The following is a 19,889-nucleotide window of genomic DNA, read 5'->3' as shown; positions in this document are numbered from 1 at the left end:
GCCATGACCGTCGGACAAGACCAACACCTTCCACCACTCACTCTAGGCAAACAAGACATACTGAAGAGTACATTGAGAACTTCACGTATCTCGGAAGTGCCGGAGACGTGGAGAAAGACGTACGAACCAGAATCGGCATAGCTGCAGGAGTGTTCCAGTGGCTCAGAAACATTTGCCTGTCCCAAGGCCAATGGTCATCCCAACAGTGACCTACGTGTACTCCGACTGCCAAGAGAGAGACCGGCAAGTGCGGCAATGGACTGGATGCCAGAGGCGAGAAACAGACAGCCAAGGAAGACGAGAGACGGCTGGGGTAGTGGGCGGTGTGTTTTTATTTTGCTCACGTGGTGGGTGGTGTGATTCCCATTTGCATGCAGCAGTCGTGAAACAAAAGTAGCCAATGCACGATAGCAATTGGATACATGGAGCTGGGCGTTTAAATAGACCACTCTGTCAAGTGAATGAATATGTTGTTGGCGCTCAGGGCACTCAGATGACAATCAGCCTTCATGTTCCTACCTGAAACTCCAATGAAAAACAGTCTGTATCACAGGTCACCATTCTGCTCTGTTTTTAGAGGCACAAAGCCACAGAGAACCAAACAGTTGCCATTGGAATACATCCAACACACACTCTCCAGCCTACAACATGCCTTCATAATAATCCAAACATGTACAGGAAAGTGAGAGCTGTGAAAGCTGACATTGAATAATGTCTACAAGGCCTGAGTTCCCACTAGGAATGATAGACAGATGGTTAGAGCATTCTTTCCTCAGCAGTTATGCATTTCTGTCTGTTACCTTTTATGAGAAAAGGAGGAAATGTAACCTTTCTGAGAAAGGTTCAGAACTGGATGTATTCACTATGGACATGTAGACTGTACTGTACATAAACCTTAGAGCAGGGGTCTTCAACGTTTTTCAGGCCAAGGACCTCTTAGCTGAGAGAGAGATGAAGCAGGGATAAAACAATAACATTGTTTTGCTGAAAAACATTTTCATTTCATTACATATTATATTTTCTATTAATATGTTGGATTCTTTTAACCACTTTTATGTTTTCTATGAATATGTTGGATTAATTTACCCACTTAAACCTTCAATACTTGGTACTTGGTTATACTTGGTCTGGTCTTTTTTCCCCTCTACACCAAACCACTTCACCGGAAATGGACAATCGGCGCGCTGTGAGCTTATATAGATTGTCTACTTTTGGAGAATGTTCCCATATAATAGGGATGCTAGGGTTCAAGGTATTGATGTAAAAAAAAATGAAGTCCTTATCACACAAACATAGTGGTTACGGACCCCTTGTTGAAGACCCCTGCCCTAGAGTATATATAAATACAAACAAAATACTATACTCTATGGGAATTGTTTTACAAAGTATTTTACCATGAATATAGGATAAACATAACGTATGTGCGGTAGGGGTGGGATGATAAGCGAAGCGATGTTATCGTATATCGTGATGAAAAATACTTGCGATAATCATATTGTGGAGATTTTATTTATCGTGATAACGTCCTCTATCACGCACTGGGATCAATTCACCTTTTATTTGCCGAACTGCATATCCGGTACCACTTAAACCCTCTATAATTGGTAAAAGGTACTTATAATATACGTACTTCATAGTCTTTTTTCACTCTCTATCAAATGTCTTTGCCAAAAAATAGCCAATCTAAAAACTCACAATGCGTCGCAACACGACGCGTTGTGAGCTTGTAGATCTGCTATTTTTTGGCAAATGTTCCGCCCAGGATAATGGATTGTGATTATTATCGTGATATCGTCATGTGATATCGTAAATCGTGATTCTTTTGTCACAATAATAGTTGCGACCGTAGGTCGCACTTACTACAGAAAGCTCCACCAGGTGTCCGTGCGTCAGTCAGTCCGTCACACGTCAGACGTCACACTTTTGCCCTGCTCATATCTCCGCAACCGTTGCCCCGATCCATGCCAGGTTTTGCACACACACTCCTTACCTGCCAAACTACAACCTCCAAGGACCCCCGGAGCTCCAGGGACCCCCAGCTCCCTCGGGGACCCCCAAGTGTAAAAAATGAGCACATGTGCAAAAATTACCAAATGACCACCCCAACGGGGCTGCTCACGGGGAATTCCTGGGGACCACCCACTCCTGGTGCTCCAGAACGGATGCAAAAGTGGTGACGCCCCCAGTGGAGGACCCCCTCCACTGCAGCTCACATAAAATGCCGTAACTCGGCCTAGGAGCGTCCGGGAGAGCCGGGGCCGGTACCTATTCGTCCGCCAAGGCAACGCGGAGACCCCACCCCTCATTTCTCACATGGCCCTCTTCTAGCGCCACCTTCAGGCCGATTTTTACAACACATTTTTGCCCACTACTCCTACAGTTTTGGCCCTAAAATCACGCAAATTGCTACACAATATGTCTACACTCATCCCATCAACATGAATCTGTCCCATATAGCGCCACCTTCATTTTTAAAAACACATTTTTGGACACTGCTCCTACAGATGTTGCCCTAAAATCACGAAAATCACTACACAGTATGTCTACACTCATGTCATCAACATGGCTCAGGCAGATTTTGGAAAAACACATTTTTGCCCTATTTGTGGAGATAAGTGACCTACGGTCGCTTATCTCCCGATTAGGGAGTCTTACTGGTGATATGAAATGTTCATATCGTCCCATCTCTAATGTGCGGTTGATTATTTCCATTTTCATATTGGGTAACATCCTTGTGGAGACGCAGACATGTGATGAGAGATGTTTATGCATACTAAGGATGGTAACACAGAAGGCTTGTCTCACTCAGCTAGACCTCCATTTCAATCCCTCCACTCTGTGTGTGTGTGTGTGTGTGTGTGAGTGAGAGAGAGAGAGAGAGAGTACACAACCGTGCATTTGTATTAGTGCGAGACTGCGAGTGTGTGATCTTTATTGGCAATATCTCTTGAATGCATCATAATAAAATACATACAGATTGTACACAGTTAAAAATTAGCTTTCTTAAAAACCTAAGAAAGCTTATAGCTTGTTTCTTGTTTGTGTGTGTGTGTGTGTGTGTGTGTGTGTGTGTGTGTGTGTGTGTGTGTGTGTGTGTGTGTGTGTGTGTGTGTGTGTGTGTGTGCGCACGCGCACACACGTGCATGCGTGTGTGTGAGCCATAGAAAGAGATTCAGAAACTAAATGGTTATTAAAGTGTTTTTTGTGACGGAAACCTTTCAGACAGGGAGCTCAGGAAGTGGGTTATGTCATTTTCTAGACGATGTTACACAATTCTATTTATGTCAGTCTTTCACTCTCACTTTGCTCTCTCACTCCTTCTCTGGTCCCTATCTGCCGCCCGGTGCAAAGCGGCACGGCGCAAAGCGCAGGCCAAGGCACGGCACAACTGTCATTGCTATTTTCCAATCGACAAAGTTGTCATTTTTACTTCCAGCGCCCACGTTACATACTGTAGATACCAAATGCACGCTGTGCACAGAAACTAGCGGTGGGGAGAAAAGGATACATTTATTTCAATTAGTAGTAGGGATGTTAACACTTATGTTGCAATGATTTTTTCTCTTCAATGTCTCGCGTTGCCATGGTTACCATAGACTTCCATGTAATTGTGCAATTGTGTAAAAAGTGCACGCCCATGCCTAGATGATGCACCACGTGTGTAGATGCTGTTCACAGCTTTCAAACAAAAAAATCCGCTTGGAAATCCGTTCAGGCATTCATGATTTATCAGCCATTATGTTTTCTTCAGATGTAAACAAACATGGCTGCCATGTTTGAAAGAATGAGTTGGTATGGGGGTTAAACATGCAATTTCGCGATCGCGATCATGCCTAATACATTTCTGGAGGTCCCAAAAAAAAATTTGAAAAAAAAAAAAAAATTGAAAAAAAAAAAAAAACTTTTTTTTTTTCCAAAATCGGCCCAAACTCGGGAAACTCGGGGTTGGCACAGCGGTAGTACCAATACAAACTCGGGAAACTCGGGGTTGGCACCATATGTGTTAATCGACGCATTATTTGCGAATCAACGCGTCGTGCCCGAAAATCGATGCGTCGATCGACTTTTTAAACTCCCCCCCCCCCCCCCCCCGCTAAGCAGCAGCTGAGAGGAGAGCAGAACGGCGCATTACTTTAAGCAACACAACTTATGCAGCTGCACCCATCAGAACTTGCATCAAAGCCCTAATAATAATTATAATAAATAATTGCTCTTCCTTGCGTTAGCATGGAGTCTGTTCTCTAGAGACTAGAAGCGGAGTGACAAAGTCCATGGAACGTAGTGGGAGCGATCAGCGCTCGCTCTCCCTCCCCGACCTCGTCCACGGGTGTGTCGCATTAACGCAGAGTAGTGTATTTTGTGATCATCGCACACAACAACGATTAACACATTTTTTGGGGAAAAACTTTAGAAAAATAATGCATCCAGTCCGGACCAATCAGCGGCAGCTACGGGTGTGCAACAGAAACCCAGGAGGCGGATTCTGGGTGTAACGTCATGCAGACAGGCCAATATGAGTGGTTGGAGTTGGCACTCCCAGACTGTGATAGACAGACGGCCCCATCCAATCACCTGCTGAACTTACGTAAAAGTAGGGCGGAACGCACTGCTGCCATCATCTGGCGGAGTCAGGTTAGGGCGCACACCAACTTTTCCAAATTGTTTGTCTTTCTTCCAAGCCATAAATACCAGTACGCAGAGGTTCAAGTGCACCTCAGTGCACCTCGCAGTGCATATTGGGGGTACTCGGGTTCTGGCTGTAGTTCTCAAAGCGAGTGCCGAGGCGCACACTGGTGTGCTGTGAGACACGTTACAGAGTGCTGTGGGATTTTGTGACAACCACACGTTATTATTGAATATATACAACTTTACAAAAAGCTATGAAGGGTACAGGATAGGGGATGACAGGCAAAACAGATGATTTGAGTTTGAACCCACAGCATTCTGATCCTGTCTGGTTGGTGGTAGCGATGCCAGATTACCCCCAAATCCTAAATATTTAGCCTAAACCTGAGCTATGGTACATGACGAAACATGACCTTTATGGCTCAACATTTGATTCATCACCACATAGTCATGTCTCTCTCTCTCTCTCTCTCTCTCTCTCAAGAGCGCCATGTTATGAGCCTGTGTGTCGTTGCCAGGGCGGGTTTATTGCGTTGACGGCGCACAACTTGAACTAGATACTGGTAGATATGGTAGTTTCACCTCGCAGTGAATCCAGTAATGTTTTGAAGTCTCTTTAGGCATCTTTAGGGGTGTGTGTGTGTGTGTGTGTGTGTGTGTGTGTGTGTGTGTGTGTGTGTGTGTGTGTGTGTGAGAGATATTTTTGGGGGCTATTATGCCTTTATTTATAGTGTATAGCAGAGATGTACTGGAAACAGGGAGAGAGATAGGGAGAGTAGTGCAGTAAAGACATGCAGTAGGTGTCCGGACCGCAAGGCCAGTGGTCCGGGCAAATTGCCATCTCTTTTAATTGGCTATAATGTCCGGAGAGATTTATTTGCCGCCTAAAGTCATAAAGTTCGGCCGCCCTGAAATCTAGATGTTCAAGAACATCTAATTGCGACCGTAGGTTGCAGTTAACTATGAAAACCGTCACATCTTGTCAGTAACGTCAGAGGGTAACGCCTCAACGTCCTGTTTTGGTTCTTTTTCTACCTTAATTAATAGTGAACAGACTGACAGGAAATGGGGAATGTCCAAGTGCTAGACTTGCCGACCAAGGCCATATATTGTCCTTTCTAAACTACATGTCCTCCACTTACTTTGTCCTCTCTGTGTACAGGAGCAGCTCAGAGCGTCGGAAAGAGAAGTCACGAGATGCTGCACGCTGCAGGAGGAGCAAAGAGACAGAGGTGTTCTACGAACTGGCCCACGAGCTCCCCATGGCCAACAGTGTCAGCTCTCACCTGGACAAAGCCTCCATCATGAGGCTAGTTATCAGCTTCCTACGTACACACAAGCTGCTTGCCTCAGGTACGTACAGTGCACCTTCAAAAGTTATTTCACTTCTGCCTGTAGTGGGTACCACAAACGTGAAAATATTTCAAGGTGGGGCAAGCGCTCATTCGGAAAAAAATGCTTGGGGGGACTGGGAAATGACATGTGTCGACTTTTTTTCCCCTCAATTTATTAGTTATGCTAATTAATCACTCCCCACACACAGTGGGTGCATTTATATGCACAGATGTATTCCACTTATATTCTGAATGACTGCTCATTCAGAATAGAAATGCTCATATAAACGTTTAGGAATGGCCATTCCGGTCTGACCCGAATGAATTTTCATTCTGGTCTGAAGAGGTGGTTTATGCCGTTTCAATCGGGATACATTTGTCATATAAACGCTCCATTCGGAATGAACTGCTGTCTGAACTGCCCCCCCCCCCCCCCCCCCTCTCCGACCTGAAGTAGGCCTACTTTGCGCATGCCCAAAGTTCTATTCCGAATGAATCCTTTGGTCATGTAAACGACAGTGGAATGAGGGATACTTGTATTCAGGTCCCATGTAAACGTTTGGGAATGAAGCTCTATTCAGAATAAGTTCATTCTGAATGGCATTCTGAATGTGCATATAAACGCACCCAGTGTGTTGTCTCTGCTGTTGTGTCCCACTGACTCACCTGCCAGTGATGAGCCCCCATCATAAAATCGGTATCATGGTTGTTGATGCCGATGTCCAAAGTGTATACAGTATACATTTTTGTCTATAACTTTTAAACTGTAGGTCAAACAATCATGATGGATGTCTAACTCGACCAAAACACACTTTTTGCTACTACCTCCTAAATATTTTGTCCAAAGTTCATTCAATTTGGCGCACATTATTTCTCATCACATTTTGACATCACCTCATCAAAGATCAAACTCTGGATATCCATGTATGGAGACGACTGGATCATCACCTAAATCTCCATATATGGAGCTGACCTCTACATCTGATTCCGAGATGATGCCCTGTTAGGGCAACCACACTAATAGAATCCCTTTTATGCCCATCAATATTAATCCCATGTCTGGGAATTCCCATACAATAGAATCCCTTTTATGCCATCAATATTAAGCCCATATCTGGGAATGCCCATATATGGACATATTGTGTCAGTCCAACTTAAACAACCAACCACATCTCAAATCACACTTGCAAATGAATTCCGTCCTGTGCGAATTCCGTCCTGCGCGACCTCGCCCTTTAGGGCTTTTCGCTCTTAGGCGTCTTACTGTTTTATTGTGACCATCAGGTCGCAAGTTACTATGAAAACCTCCACCAGCTGTCTGTCAGTCCGCCAGTCCATCTGTCCGTCATGTCACGTCACACTTTTGGCTCTACTCTTATCCCTGTCACCGTTGCCCCCATGCCAAACTTTGCACACACACTCCTTGGCTGGCAAACCACAACCTCCATTTCTCACATGCCCCTCTCCTAGCGCCACCATGAGGTTGCTTTTTGCAGACAACATTAATGGACACTGCTCCTACAGACTGCTCCTATACTTGCGACCTGACAGTCGCTTATCTCCCGATTAGGGAGTCTTACTGGTATACTGTGCAGCACTTTGGTTAACCCTGTTTGTTTTTAAATGTGCTCTAGAAATAAAATTGACTTGACTTGACTATGATTGGCTTCAAAATTTTGCGGAGGGGCCCATTATACAAAATGATTTATGTTGCATCCAATCAACCGCAAATTGGAATCGCATGTTGTAGAGCACACAACCAAAAGCACTTTCATTTCTGGCTATAATGGGGCACGATGGCGTACAATACAAATGCTATTTCCAGCCAGCTGCCTCGCAGTGGTGGCTGGTTGGCTACTGTCTGTCCACTTGTTCACTTTCCTGTTCTTTTATTTAAAATTAGAAGCTGCCGGAGGCCAGACAGAGGAGTGAGACCTATTGTTCTGAAATTCCACAGTGCCTGCGTGTCTCAGTGCCTACAGTACAGTAATTCAGTAGTTACAGCATGACAGTACGGTATTTCAGTAGTCATAGTATGACAGTAGTTACAGTATGACCGCACAGTTAAAGTACATCACTACAGTAATTCAGTAGTATGACAGTAGTTACAGTAAGACAAAACAGTACTTCACTGTACTCTGTTTATTGAGACAGTAGGAAAACTAAAGGTCTTTGCACGCTGATGCGTTTTTTTCTGCAGAATATCGGCGCAGATTTTGGAGCACGTAAATAAAAAAATCAACCTCACCTTATGTCAATCACGTTTGCACACTGCCGCCAGTTTCGTATTTATTTTCGGGGTATATTTTTTTCCGATTTTCGCAACTGTCGCCATTGGTTCCTTGCTCTCTCTCTCCTCTCTCTCTCCTTGATCTGAAAACCGTTTTTTTGCGGTTTCGGATTTCCAAAAAGCAATGAAAAAACGCAGCAGTGTGCAACCAGCTTAGCAGAGGACAGACATATGGATCGGAAGGAACTAATGTTCATGGGAGCAGATGTGGTTTTCAGAGGGATTTCACCACTACGCTACCAGTATGGTACACTTTGTATTTGTGTAGTCCGGAGGATTGAGACCAGATTTTATGGGAATCGTTCTCTTTTTCATATAAACGTGAAACTTGGTACACTTCACTTCGGCGCGTTTTGAGCTTGTAGATCGGCTATTTTTGCTTCTTTTGAATTGGAATCCTGAATTATTTTTTGTTATTTTTTAATTGGAATCCTGAAACATTTTGATTTAATTTAAAATGCGTTTAGTTATACTCATTTTAACTTTATGAACTTTAAATACAAATATGTTGGACATAAAAAAAGGCTAACATTTATACTAGTCATTAAGCTACTAATATAGACAATGTTTGCATGTTTGGAATAGTAACAGCTGAAATCAATAATGTACCAGTATTCTGGTATCAACCTGCGGGCTGCATTAAGTGAAGGTGGGGGCCACATGTGGCCCCCGGGCCGCCAGTTGCCCATGTATGGTCTAGACACCTTATTTGTTCATTTAAAATACATTAATTGCTAATGGAGAAAATGGCTGACATGCCCTTGGTGCTGTTTTTGCGATGGCTCCATATCTGAAAATGTTCAGGGCCCCAAGTGTACCAAGTTTCACACTTGTATGAAAAGATTTTCATCTCAATCCTCCGTACTATTGAACCCTGGGAATAGCATGAGATTCCGCTTTCCTGCACCGCACACGGTAATGATCAAATTAATGTTTACAATGCACTTTTCAAAATAATAGCTACAAGGTTATTTACACAAGAAATAGACAAAAAGCAAACCCCACAAAAGTACATCAACAAAGGCTTTTCTAAAACAAAAGTGCATTTTGAAAAGTGATTTAAACGCTTTCGACCTGGCGTCCCTATTTAGGGCATGTCATTATGTACTGTAGGTGACACTTTAATACACTTAAATTCATAGGTGACACTCAGGAATGTACTTCACCCATTTTCAATCTGTTGTCATATAATTGGTCCTCACTAATGCTAAGATTGCACCATTTCTGTCTACAGAGGAGGGCTGTGCACAGTTCAGAAAGATGCCTACCAGTGACTGGTAGGCAGGTTTGGCCTAGGGCATTAAAGAAAAAGTCGACAAGTCGACTTCATTACACAAGTCGACTCCCGCCAGAGAAAGTCGAAAGTCGAAGTTGAAAAAAGAAATAATAATACTTTCTATTGTGAAAATAGCAGACTGACAGGAAAAGGGGGGAGAGATGGGGAGTAGTCTTGCGTAGCCAGACAACTTTTCCACAATCTCCAAATGCTACAGCATATAGAGTCTGGAACTACACCTCCTGAACGGCGAGTAATGGAAGCTGGCATTTCCGTTCATGAAAATATATTTTAAAATGTCATTTCTGCTAAACAGCAAGCACAACATGCTTAGATGATTTTTATTTATATTAGGATAAATGTGCAGATATTAAAAACGAAACGGAAGTGGGGAGGAGGCTTCACTTCCGCTTTGACCGGGTACTCATCGTTCTTCTTACGTTACCCCAGACTGTATGACGGGAGCATTTCCAAATTGTGGGAGTCAACAGTCTGGCCACAGGAGATGGGGAGTGACACGCGGCAAAGGTCGTCCAGATCGGGAATCGAACCAGCGACGCCGCCAGGCATCCATGCCTATGTGGCAATGCCTAAGCGGTATGCGCCTGGACCAGTTGGCCAGCAGGCGCCCGTGCTCACTACATTTATAACATGCTCGGGAATGTTAGGATTGAATTTTTAATTTCTCTAGGGTTATGTAAGTTCTCATTATCCAATTATATTGAATTTGTCTTAATCTAGTATTGATAGTTTGTGTTTGTGGTGAGGGAGATTAGCAAAAAGGAGGAGGAGAGGAATTAATGGAAAGGAGGAAGAAGTAGGAAAAAGGGGTGGCTGGGAGGGTGGAGGACAGGAGGTGGAAGCCGAGAGGACAGGGAGATTAACGGTGGAGTAAAAGAGGAGAGATGGAGCAGGTGATAGTGTTATCACCCGCGCTCGTCTGATTGCACAGTGATGGGGAGAGAGATTGGGCAGGAACAGGGGGGCTCTGCCCAACGCTGGCCCGCCGTTGCTGATACACCGCTAGCCATAACACCGGCCTGCCTGGCGCCATGCACACACACACACACACACACACACACACACACACACACACACACACACACACACACACACACACACACACACACACACACACACACACACACACACACACACACACACACACACACACACACACACACACACACACACACACACAGCGAATCATACAGGCAGCTGTACAAGGACTGCTTCAGTTATGAAACAGCAGCTCAAGTGGAACACGATGTTGCTGTAGGCTAATAGTGGTGCCGTTTGTGAACGGCCGACCCTGATTAGCGATGTGCGTCCCAAAACCCCAGCTGGACCCGGCGCACCTGGCTGGGCTGTTGTCATTATATGGTTTCAGTTTGTGAATATGGTGCTGTAATTTGCAGCTTATCGCTGGAACGTATTAGGCTTTGTTTTAGGGGCCTTAGTTGGGTCGTACCACTAGAAAGGGGGGAAACAGTAGGGCCTTTTGAACAGGTTGAGCTCCCAAAAACTCCCTAATACTCAGGAGAGGAGAGTTCATTTAGCTCAGAATGACTTTTGTTTCTGGCTTTGAGTCTCTTAAGTCCCCTCTTCCTCACATCTTTTGCCTCACTCTCCACTACTTAAGCTGTAAGGCAGATAACGCTAAAAATAGAACTGGAAATAATGTATTATCCAAACGAGTGTTATCCATGTCAGACTCTTTGTACTGGACTCTATTATTGTGAAAGCTGGACAGTTACACAACCAAAGAACAACAGAGAGAAAAAACGTCCTGTTCCGCGAAAGACCGGTAATCGCCCTTAAGTATTTAGGGCAAAGGTGCCGGTGCTCCGCGGAGTGACCCAGAAGCTCTCAGCCCCATGCAGCTCTCCAGGACCCATGAGAAAGTTCTCAGCTCCCCTGGGACTAAACACTATCTGGGCCCGGCTCCAAACTCGAGCCCCAGGCCTTGTCGAGGCCTTGAGAACGATGCTCCCTTATCTCAGGGAAGCACACTGGAGGAATCACAGTCCCCCACCCCCACCGCACGGAGCCCCCGACTATACACACAACTGCGCCGTGTGCGCACACATGCAGTACAGTACACACATACTCCCCTTTGAGTTGCTGCCAGATAGGCGCTATCTCTGTTTTCTCACTTCTGCATCAATTAGCACCGCAAGGAGTTGCAGTGGAGTTGAGTGTTGGCCCGAGTTTTATCATTGTGGTCACTCTGGACTCGGTCAAAGTTTTGATAATGTGCTCTGTACATTTGATAATAGTTATGCAAAATGCATGCAATGGATAATGATTACTGTATTGAATTTTTGCAGGGTGTGTGTGTGTGTGTGTGTGCGCGCACTCGTGCGTGTGTGTGTGCGCGTGTGTGTGTGTGTGTGTGTGCGTGCGTGCGTGCGTGTGTGTGTTTCGGGGTTGTGTGTGTGCAGAGATCTGCGCTGGTTTGTCTTGGCCCAGATCCAAAGCTTAAAGATGGAAAACAAAACACACACACTCACACACTCATTATTATTATTGAAGGAACTGGTTTCTTACAGCTTACAGTAGGCAACGGGACAGGTAATTTGCCTTTTGGCTTAGTAAAAGGTACTTTTGGGTTTATTCTGAAACATACATCTAACTAATCATACAAATGATTACTGGTCCCTTTATCAAAGTTGTTCCAGTTTAAAGATATTGTTAACAATACATTACAATGACCCATTAATGATTCAGAGTATAGTTCTGCCTGCTATATGTATAATTTAATTCCAAAATACGTGTGTGTGTGTGTGTGTGTGTGTGTGTGTGTGTGTGTGTGTGTGTGTGTGTGTGTGTGTGTGTGTGTGTGTTTTCAGGCTGCATCAATAGTGACGCGGACAGACAATTGGACAGCCTGTACCTCAAATCTCTGGAGGGATTTGTCACCGTGGTAACCTCCGATGGTGACATGATCTTCCTGTCTGAAAACATCAACAAGTTCATGGGCCTCACACAGGTACTGTGATCACAAGCAGGGGCGTCACAAGGGTGGGGGGAAAGTGGGACTGTGTTACTAGGGCCCAAGGTGGAGGGGCCTTAATTATTTTATGCTTTAGCTATTGAAAAATAGCAGATCTACAAGTTCACAGCGCGGCACCGAGTGCCGCGCTGCAAGCTTGTAGATCTGCTATTTTTGAAAAAGTTGTGAAAATGTGTGCAAATCTTTTTGAACACATATTTTTTAAGAGAACATTTGTAACTCAAATTTTGCTTCTGGGGGGTCCCTGGAACTAAATATTTTGAGATGGGGGTCCGTGGCCAAATATCATTTTGGGGGTCCTTCACATGAAAAACTTTGAGCACCACTGACAAAGAAAATCAAGATTTTTCAAAAATAGCAGATCTACAAACACACAGTGCCACGCTGTGAGCTTGTATATCTGCTATTCTTCAATAGTTAAAACACAAAATATTGCGTACTAATGCATTCCCAGTCTAAATGGGTTAAACCCCCTCCCCCTAGGTAGAACATTCATGGGGGTCCCGCAGTGAGTCCTCGTACCCAGGGCCCAGAATTTGGTGCGACACCCCTGAGAACAGCCTGATTTATATCGTCGTTGACAGGTGGAAACCTCGTATCTCCAAATTTCAAATTTGTACGTTATTTCGCAAAGTAAAGCCCTGCTTCATCATACAAGGCCGTCACACAAAAGTAGTGAGAACAGCAGATCTACAAGCACACAACGCCTCGCGGTGCGAGGTGTTGTATGCTTGTAGATCGGCTTTTTTCACTAGTTTAAATCATTTTTAAAATGATAAATGCAAAACCAACGGTTTTGGACATACAAGGTTTTCACCCGACAACGACGATATGTAGGCGCACACAGTGTTGCACCTCTATATTTAGACTATTTACGTACAAACACTTCTTCTTCTTCCGGCTAATTCCCATTGGGGTCGCCCACAGCGGATCATCAGTTTCCGTCTGGTACAAACACATACAATATACAGTAATCCCTCCCCCATAACATAGCATTTCAGGAATAGAATTAGGCTGAATATTATTCAGCTTCACCTAACCAAACCACAGAATTTTGATTAGTCCATAGTACCGTTTGTCTGTAATTCACCCTTTGTTAGCCTTCTTGTTGGTCCCTGACTGACCAACCAGCAGGCTCTATCTGCCTTGTCCGTTGTCCCGCCTTTTTATGTTGAATTTGCTAAAACATAAACTTTGGAGAAATAAAAACATTTAAAAACATGCCCAGTTACTATACTGCCACTGAGCAACTCCATTTTACTGAAACCAAGTTTGAAATTAGAATTGAACACTCAGAATAACAATACGAAGCAACTGAATTAAAATGGTAGTGGATGGAGTGTCCCACCGAGTGTCCCACCAAGACACAGCAACCAATGGGTGTGAAGAGAGGCGGGACAACGGGCAGGACTTGACAAATGGTGAATTGGCTTCCAAAGTTAGACTATTATACAATGAATATCCAATCAACCTCAAATTTGAATCACATGGTGAGGGTCGTGTACTCACCACAACCCAAAAATAATTTCCACTTTAACCCATAAAAGGGGTGCCACAAATGCACACATTTCAACCGTTTAATGCAAGAACATGATCTTTGCAGCGAATCTTCCCTTCAAATAGTCCATGGGCCATACAAGATGTCACTCGGAAAGGTGGCAAAGGTTACTTAGCATTTTTGAGAAGCTCTATATCTGTAGATTATATTTTGGTATGATAACCCTTCCTGAGTCACAGCTAAATTGGTGTTCTTAGCTGCTAAAGTTGGTGTCCCATTAACTTTACTATACAGGAAAGAAAATGCTAAAAAAAAAAGAAAAATCTGCTTTAAGTAGCTTATAAGGGGTCAAACTAGGGGCTTTTCATGATTCTGATTGCAAGTATGTGTTTTGCACAAAAAACATTCCTTGGGCTAAACGGCCCCACAAAACTATGGTTTAGCGATGATTCATCACTTTTCACATTTTTGTGATAGCTTCCGATCGCGACGTCTCGTATGGCCCATGGACTAAGAATGAAATACACGATCGCAGGAGTGATGTGACAATAAATTGCAACATTTGTGGGAGGAGCTTATTTCTTAAAAACGCCATGCGTCACAAACGCAGGACCCAATCAGCACCAAATTTAAATAGCACATTGCCTGGCCTCAGACGCCAGCATATTCTTCGGGTCCCGGCGGTCACAACCCACGACTCGTGTCAAGGCAATCTTGCAATTTAGCAAATGCTCCGGAATTGCCTCTTTCTAATTATTATTATATATTATTTCTCATCTTTAGGTAGAGTTGACCGGTCACAGTATCTTTGACTTCACCCACCCATGTGACCATGATGAGATCAGAGACAACCTCACAATGAAGACAACAGGTAAAGGCTTTATCATAGTCCGAGGTAAAGAGCTATCACCTCATCTTTTAAGTGATAAGCCAGTGTTTCCCCTAGCCAGAAGCTGAAGGAGTGGGGGAGAATTGCGGAGAGCGGTGGGGGTTGAACGGGTCCATTTGCTTCTGCACTACAGACCTATAAGGGTCTATTTGGTTCATAACTATCTATCATTTTGCTGGGGCCTGGGGACCCCCTGGAACTCCCTCAAGGACCCCTCAGGGTCCCCGGACCCCACTTTGAGAACCAATCCTACTCACCAGTGGTGGAAAAAGTACAGTATCAACATTCTAATGTAGACATACTGTGTTACAACTTACAAGTAGATGTCTTGAATAAAAAAATGTAGTGGAATAAGTAAAGGTACAAAAGTATTGGTGTCAAAATAAACTTAAGTACTAAAAGTTCTCAGTAATCATAATAACAGTTTCCAAATGTATAAAAAGTTTAAAATCCTATAAAAATAGCAGATCTACAAGCTCTACAAGCTCACAACACGTCACTTTGTGAGCTTGTAGATCGGCTATTTGCATATAGCCATCATGTCATAAATGTAGTGGAGTAGAAGTACTTAAGTACAGTACTTGTAAAGTAAATGTAGACTACTAGTTACTTTACACCACTGCTACACACTCTGTGTGTGCATGTATGAAAGCACAGGGTCATGCTCAAGGACCCAGCACGGGGTCATGCTCAAGCTCCCTCAGCCCAAAACCAAAAAATACGTTCCTTTAACTCATTCCCTGCCAGGCCCGATAGTCCCGAGATTATTCCAATGTCTTTCCCCGCCAGGCCCGATAGTCCCGAGAATAAAAAAAAAAAAAAAAAAAAAGAGAATTAAAAAAAAAAAAAAAAAAAAAAAAAAAAAAATCAAAAAATTTTTTTTTCAAAATTTTTTTTTGACCCCAAAAAATGGAGTAGGCATGATAGCAATCGCGAAATTGCATGTTTAACCCCCATAGCAACCCCATCTTTCAAGCATGGCAGCCATTTTGGCAGCCATCTTTGTTAAACATAGTGGCTGTTATCTCATGAATGCCTGAACGGATTTCCATTCGGATTTTTTTGTTTGAAAGCTGTGAGCAATGTGGACACACGTGGTGCATTATCTAGGCATGGGTGTGCATGATCCGTGCACACCCAATTACATGGAAGTCTATGGAGACGAATGGCAGGTGGGAGTACGGAGGTATGTTAAAATGGCGGTCAATGTGTTAAGATTACATTTTCCACTGTAGACACACGCACTCAAGTAACAAAGTCCATATAGCCAACAGAACATCAATTCTAGCGAGATAGAAAAGCGCGTGGCTGGTGTACGTGTGCCTGGACGACAGGACGGTGGCTGATAAGGGCTTTGATACGGGGAGAAGAAAAGGAGAGAGAGTGAGAAAGAGAATGAGAGAGGGGAGGGCATTATCTCTCTCTGATAGGGAGCCATGGTATTCCATGGTGTCTTTCATACACACACACACCCACACACACACACACACACACACACACACACGCACATTCACGCGCACACAGACACGCACACAGACACACGTTATGAAACCTAATAAGTGTGTACTATATTCTGTCTACATGAAGAAGGCTAAATGGGAATGTTCAGTGAAATTATGTGTGAATTGGCTGATTGGTGATACAGTATCATGTAATAGTGCGTATTACCTGAGGTGATGGATGTAGGCTGATAGTGTGTATTGGCTGAGGTGATAGATGTAATAGTGTGTATTGCAGGCCTGGAATTTCTTCATTTTAGGGGCAAGGCCACTTGGCCTTTGCTGTTGTCCATTGTTTGAAGGCACAAAGGCCAAATGCCAGGGCAGGAAGGCCATCAAATAAAACAAGATTTTGGACCATTAAAATAATTAATTGAATTTAAGGGTTAAGGATGATTTTTATTGTGAAACTAGAAAGATGCAATTCTAGGAAATTGCGAGTGTGGTTGCCGTTTTTACACTTTCCCAGTCAAGTCAATGGGGTCACTGGTGTCTACATACTGACAAGAAAGAGACTCGTGTCTACATATTGACAAGACAGATACAGAGGGAAAAGTGGTACAGTCAGCTGGGGCATTAAGGCCACTGTGGCCTCAGAGCATGACATTTTTTGAGGGGCACAAGGCCAAACTGAGGGGCAACAACAGTCATGGACTTCATGGCCTTCATGATATTCCTGCCCTGGTGTATTGGCTGAGTTGATAGATGTAATAGTGCATATTGGCTGAGGCGATAGATGTAATAGTGTGTATTGGCTGAGGCGATAGATGTAATAGTGTGTATTGGCTGAGGCGATAGATGTAATAGTGTGTATTGGCTGAGGCGATAGATGTAATAGTGTGTATTGGCTGAGGCGATAGATGTAATAGTGCATATTGGCTGAGGCGATATATGTAATAGTGTGTATTGGCTGAGGTGATAGATGTAATAGTGCATATTGGCTGAGGTGATAGATGTAATAGTGTGTATTGGCTGAGGTGATAGATGTAATAGTGTGTATTGGCTATGGTGATAGATGTAATAGTGTGTATTGGCTATGGTGATAGATGTAATAGTGTGTATTGGCTATGGTGATATATGTAATAGTGTGTATTGGCTATGGTGATATATGTAATAGTGTGTATTGGCTATGGTGATAGATGTAATAGTGCGTATTGGCTATGGTGATATATGTAATAGTATGTATTGGCTATGGTGATATATGTAATAGTGTGTATTGGCTGGTGATAGCGTTCCTTTGCAAAGACACTCTGACACACAGGCTTCCTTTCTGTCTGTTTCTGTTTCACTCGTTTTCTGGAACACAGACATGTACTTCATAAACCACTTCCCGACATTGTTTGTGTGTGTGCGTGTGTGCGTGCGCACCTGCGTGGGTGCGTGCATGTGTGAGTGTGTTCTGATATGTGGGTATTACCCTGGCACCCACCCCACCTCGGCGTCATTCACCTACGCACGCACGCACGCACGCACGCACGTATGATGTCTGGGTTGGTTAGAAAGGCTGTGTTTGGTCTAATTAAAACTAAGTGGATATTAATTTGTATGGTCACACACTGTTTTTGTGAACATAAAAGTTAGTACAAATTTGTTTGCTCTTGAACTGTCCTGGGATTAAGATAACTTTTAGAATTTGAAACTTTATTTAAAAATAGTTCGATTTTGAGTTAAACTTTAAATGTAAAAAAATCTAAAAGTTGTTATAATATTCACACACACGCTCACACAAACACGCACAGACACGCACACACACACACACACACACACACAGAAGGAAGACCAAACCTCCATTCAAACACGCATTGTGAGTTATTACACGCACGCACGCACGCACGCACGCACGCACACACGCACACACGCACACACACAAAAACATAGGAACAGGAACACTAGCCAAGTTGCTACATCACAAGGTCAGAGTTCAGTCCCTGAGCTGTAGTGGAGTGGGTGGAGTGATAGTGAGTGAATGTGTGTGTGTGTGTGTGTGTGTGTGTGTGTGTGTGTGTGTGTGTGTGTGTGTGTGTGTGTGTGTGTGTGTGTGTGTGTGTGTGTGTGCATGTGTGTGTGTGTGTGTGTGTGTCCGTGTGTGCGCGTGCGTGCATGCATGCATGCAGTTGTAGGGGATACAGTAGGGGTCTAAACTGTGACCATATAGAACTGTGTTCCCAGTATGGCAGATAAGACAAAGCATGTGAGAGTTGTTTAAACAGGCTGCAGTGGCAACTTCAAAAGGAGGTCGATGAGATTTAAGTTACATAAATAAAAACAGAATTTACCTCCTTTACCAGAGATTTCCAATGTTTATTGATTTAAACTTCTGATATTATGATTATGAATAATCTTTTAAATACATGAGATTAACCATGTTTTTCTTTCTTCCAACTGGTTATGTATCTATCAGGCAGTGGCTTTAGCAAGAAAGGCAAAGACCTGTGCACTGAGCGAGATTTCTTCATGAGGATGAAATGCACCGTCACCAACAGAGGGCGCACCGTCAACCTTAAGTCAGCTAACTGGAAGGTAGGGTCACCTGGAACAGTTTTTTAAATATTATTATTATTTCATTTTTTTACAATAACTTTTGTACTATTTTCTTGAACTCGTTACTCATTACTGCAACCCATTTGGCCTTTAGACTAGGGATGGGGGCAGGAAAATGAAAGACTAACCGTCTAGGGTAGTTGCCACTAGGCTAGTGATGGACGAAGTGAAATTCAGTCGATTCACCAGGCTCGAATGCACAAGGTCTCTGATGGTAATTGGTAAATGTACTGCATTTATATATAATGCCTTTCTAGTCTTTCCGATCCTTAAAATGCTTTGCGATGTACAATATTTCTCATTCACCCTTTCACCACATTCACCCACACACATTTGCACAACCTGCACATTTTAGGGTTCAAGTTGAACCATCCTACTCTAGTGCTGCAAAGTTTGTTGGCTGGAACGTAACGAAAGAGCAACGAAAAGGCTCTGCTCTGAAACCGTCACTGATAGACAACTAGAAGCAGTGGAGAACATTCTCAGACAGACAAATGACGCTTTAATTTGATTGCAATGCCGTTTTCCTTGTTGCAAGGTGTCATTCTTGGAATGCACCCTAGGCATACATGAATATCTGTACTGCGTGTCATGTCAACATTTATCATCCTCATCTGTCATTCCCTGCAGGTGTTGCATTGCACGGGCCACCTCAAGATGTACAACGGCTGCCCCCCTCGCGTGCCTTGCGTCTTCAAGGAGCCTCCGCTCATCTGTGCAGTCCTGTTGTGTGAACCCGTCCCACATCCGTCCAACATCGACACACCCCTGGACAGCAAAACATTTCTCAGCCGTCACAGCATGGACATGAAGTTCACTTACTGTGATGAAAGGTAGAGAGAAACACACACACACACACACACACATACACTCTTCAAGGGTTCCCCGATCCCCAAAATACCCAACAGGACCGAGAGACT

The 19,889-nt window shown here is 43.7% G+C and overlaps 1 protein-coding gene across 1 annotated transcript in view; it reads left to right on the top strand.

Annotated features, from left to right (window-relative positions):
- epas1b (endothelial PAS domain protein 1b) overlaps positions 1-19,889 on the top strand; it is a 93,167-nt gene that overhangs the window by 46,693 nt on the left and 26,585 nt on the right. The window contains exons 2-6 of the mRNA XM_080741032.1: positions 5,789-5,979; positions 12,379-12,518; positions 14,824-14,911; positions 18,830-18,948; positions 19,600-19,802. Of these exons, the coding sequence (XP_080597158.1) occupies positions 5,789-5,979; positions 12,379-12,518; positions 14,824-14,911; positions 18,830-18,948; positions 19,600-19,802 (741 nt within the window). The remainder of the gene's footprint in view (positions 1-5,788; positions 5,980-12,378; positions 12,519-14,823; positions 14,912-18,829; positions 18,949-19,599; positions 19,803-19,889) is intronic.

The sequence above is a fragment of the Nannobrachium achirus genome (assembly GCF_963921795.1).
Source record: "Nannobrachium achirus genome assembly, chromosome: 13".
Lineage (NCBI taxonomy): Eukaryota > Metazoa > Chordata > Actinopteri > Myctophiformes > Myctophidae > Nannobrachium > Nannobrachium achirus.
This window is presented reverse-complemented; position numbering and strand designations above follow the sequence as displayed.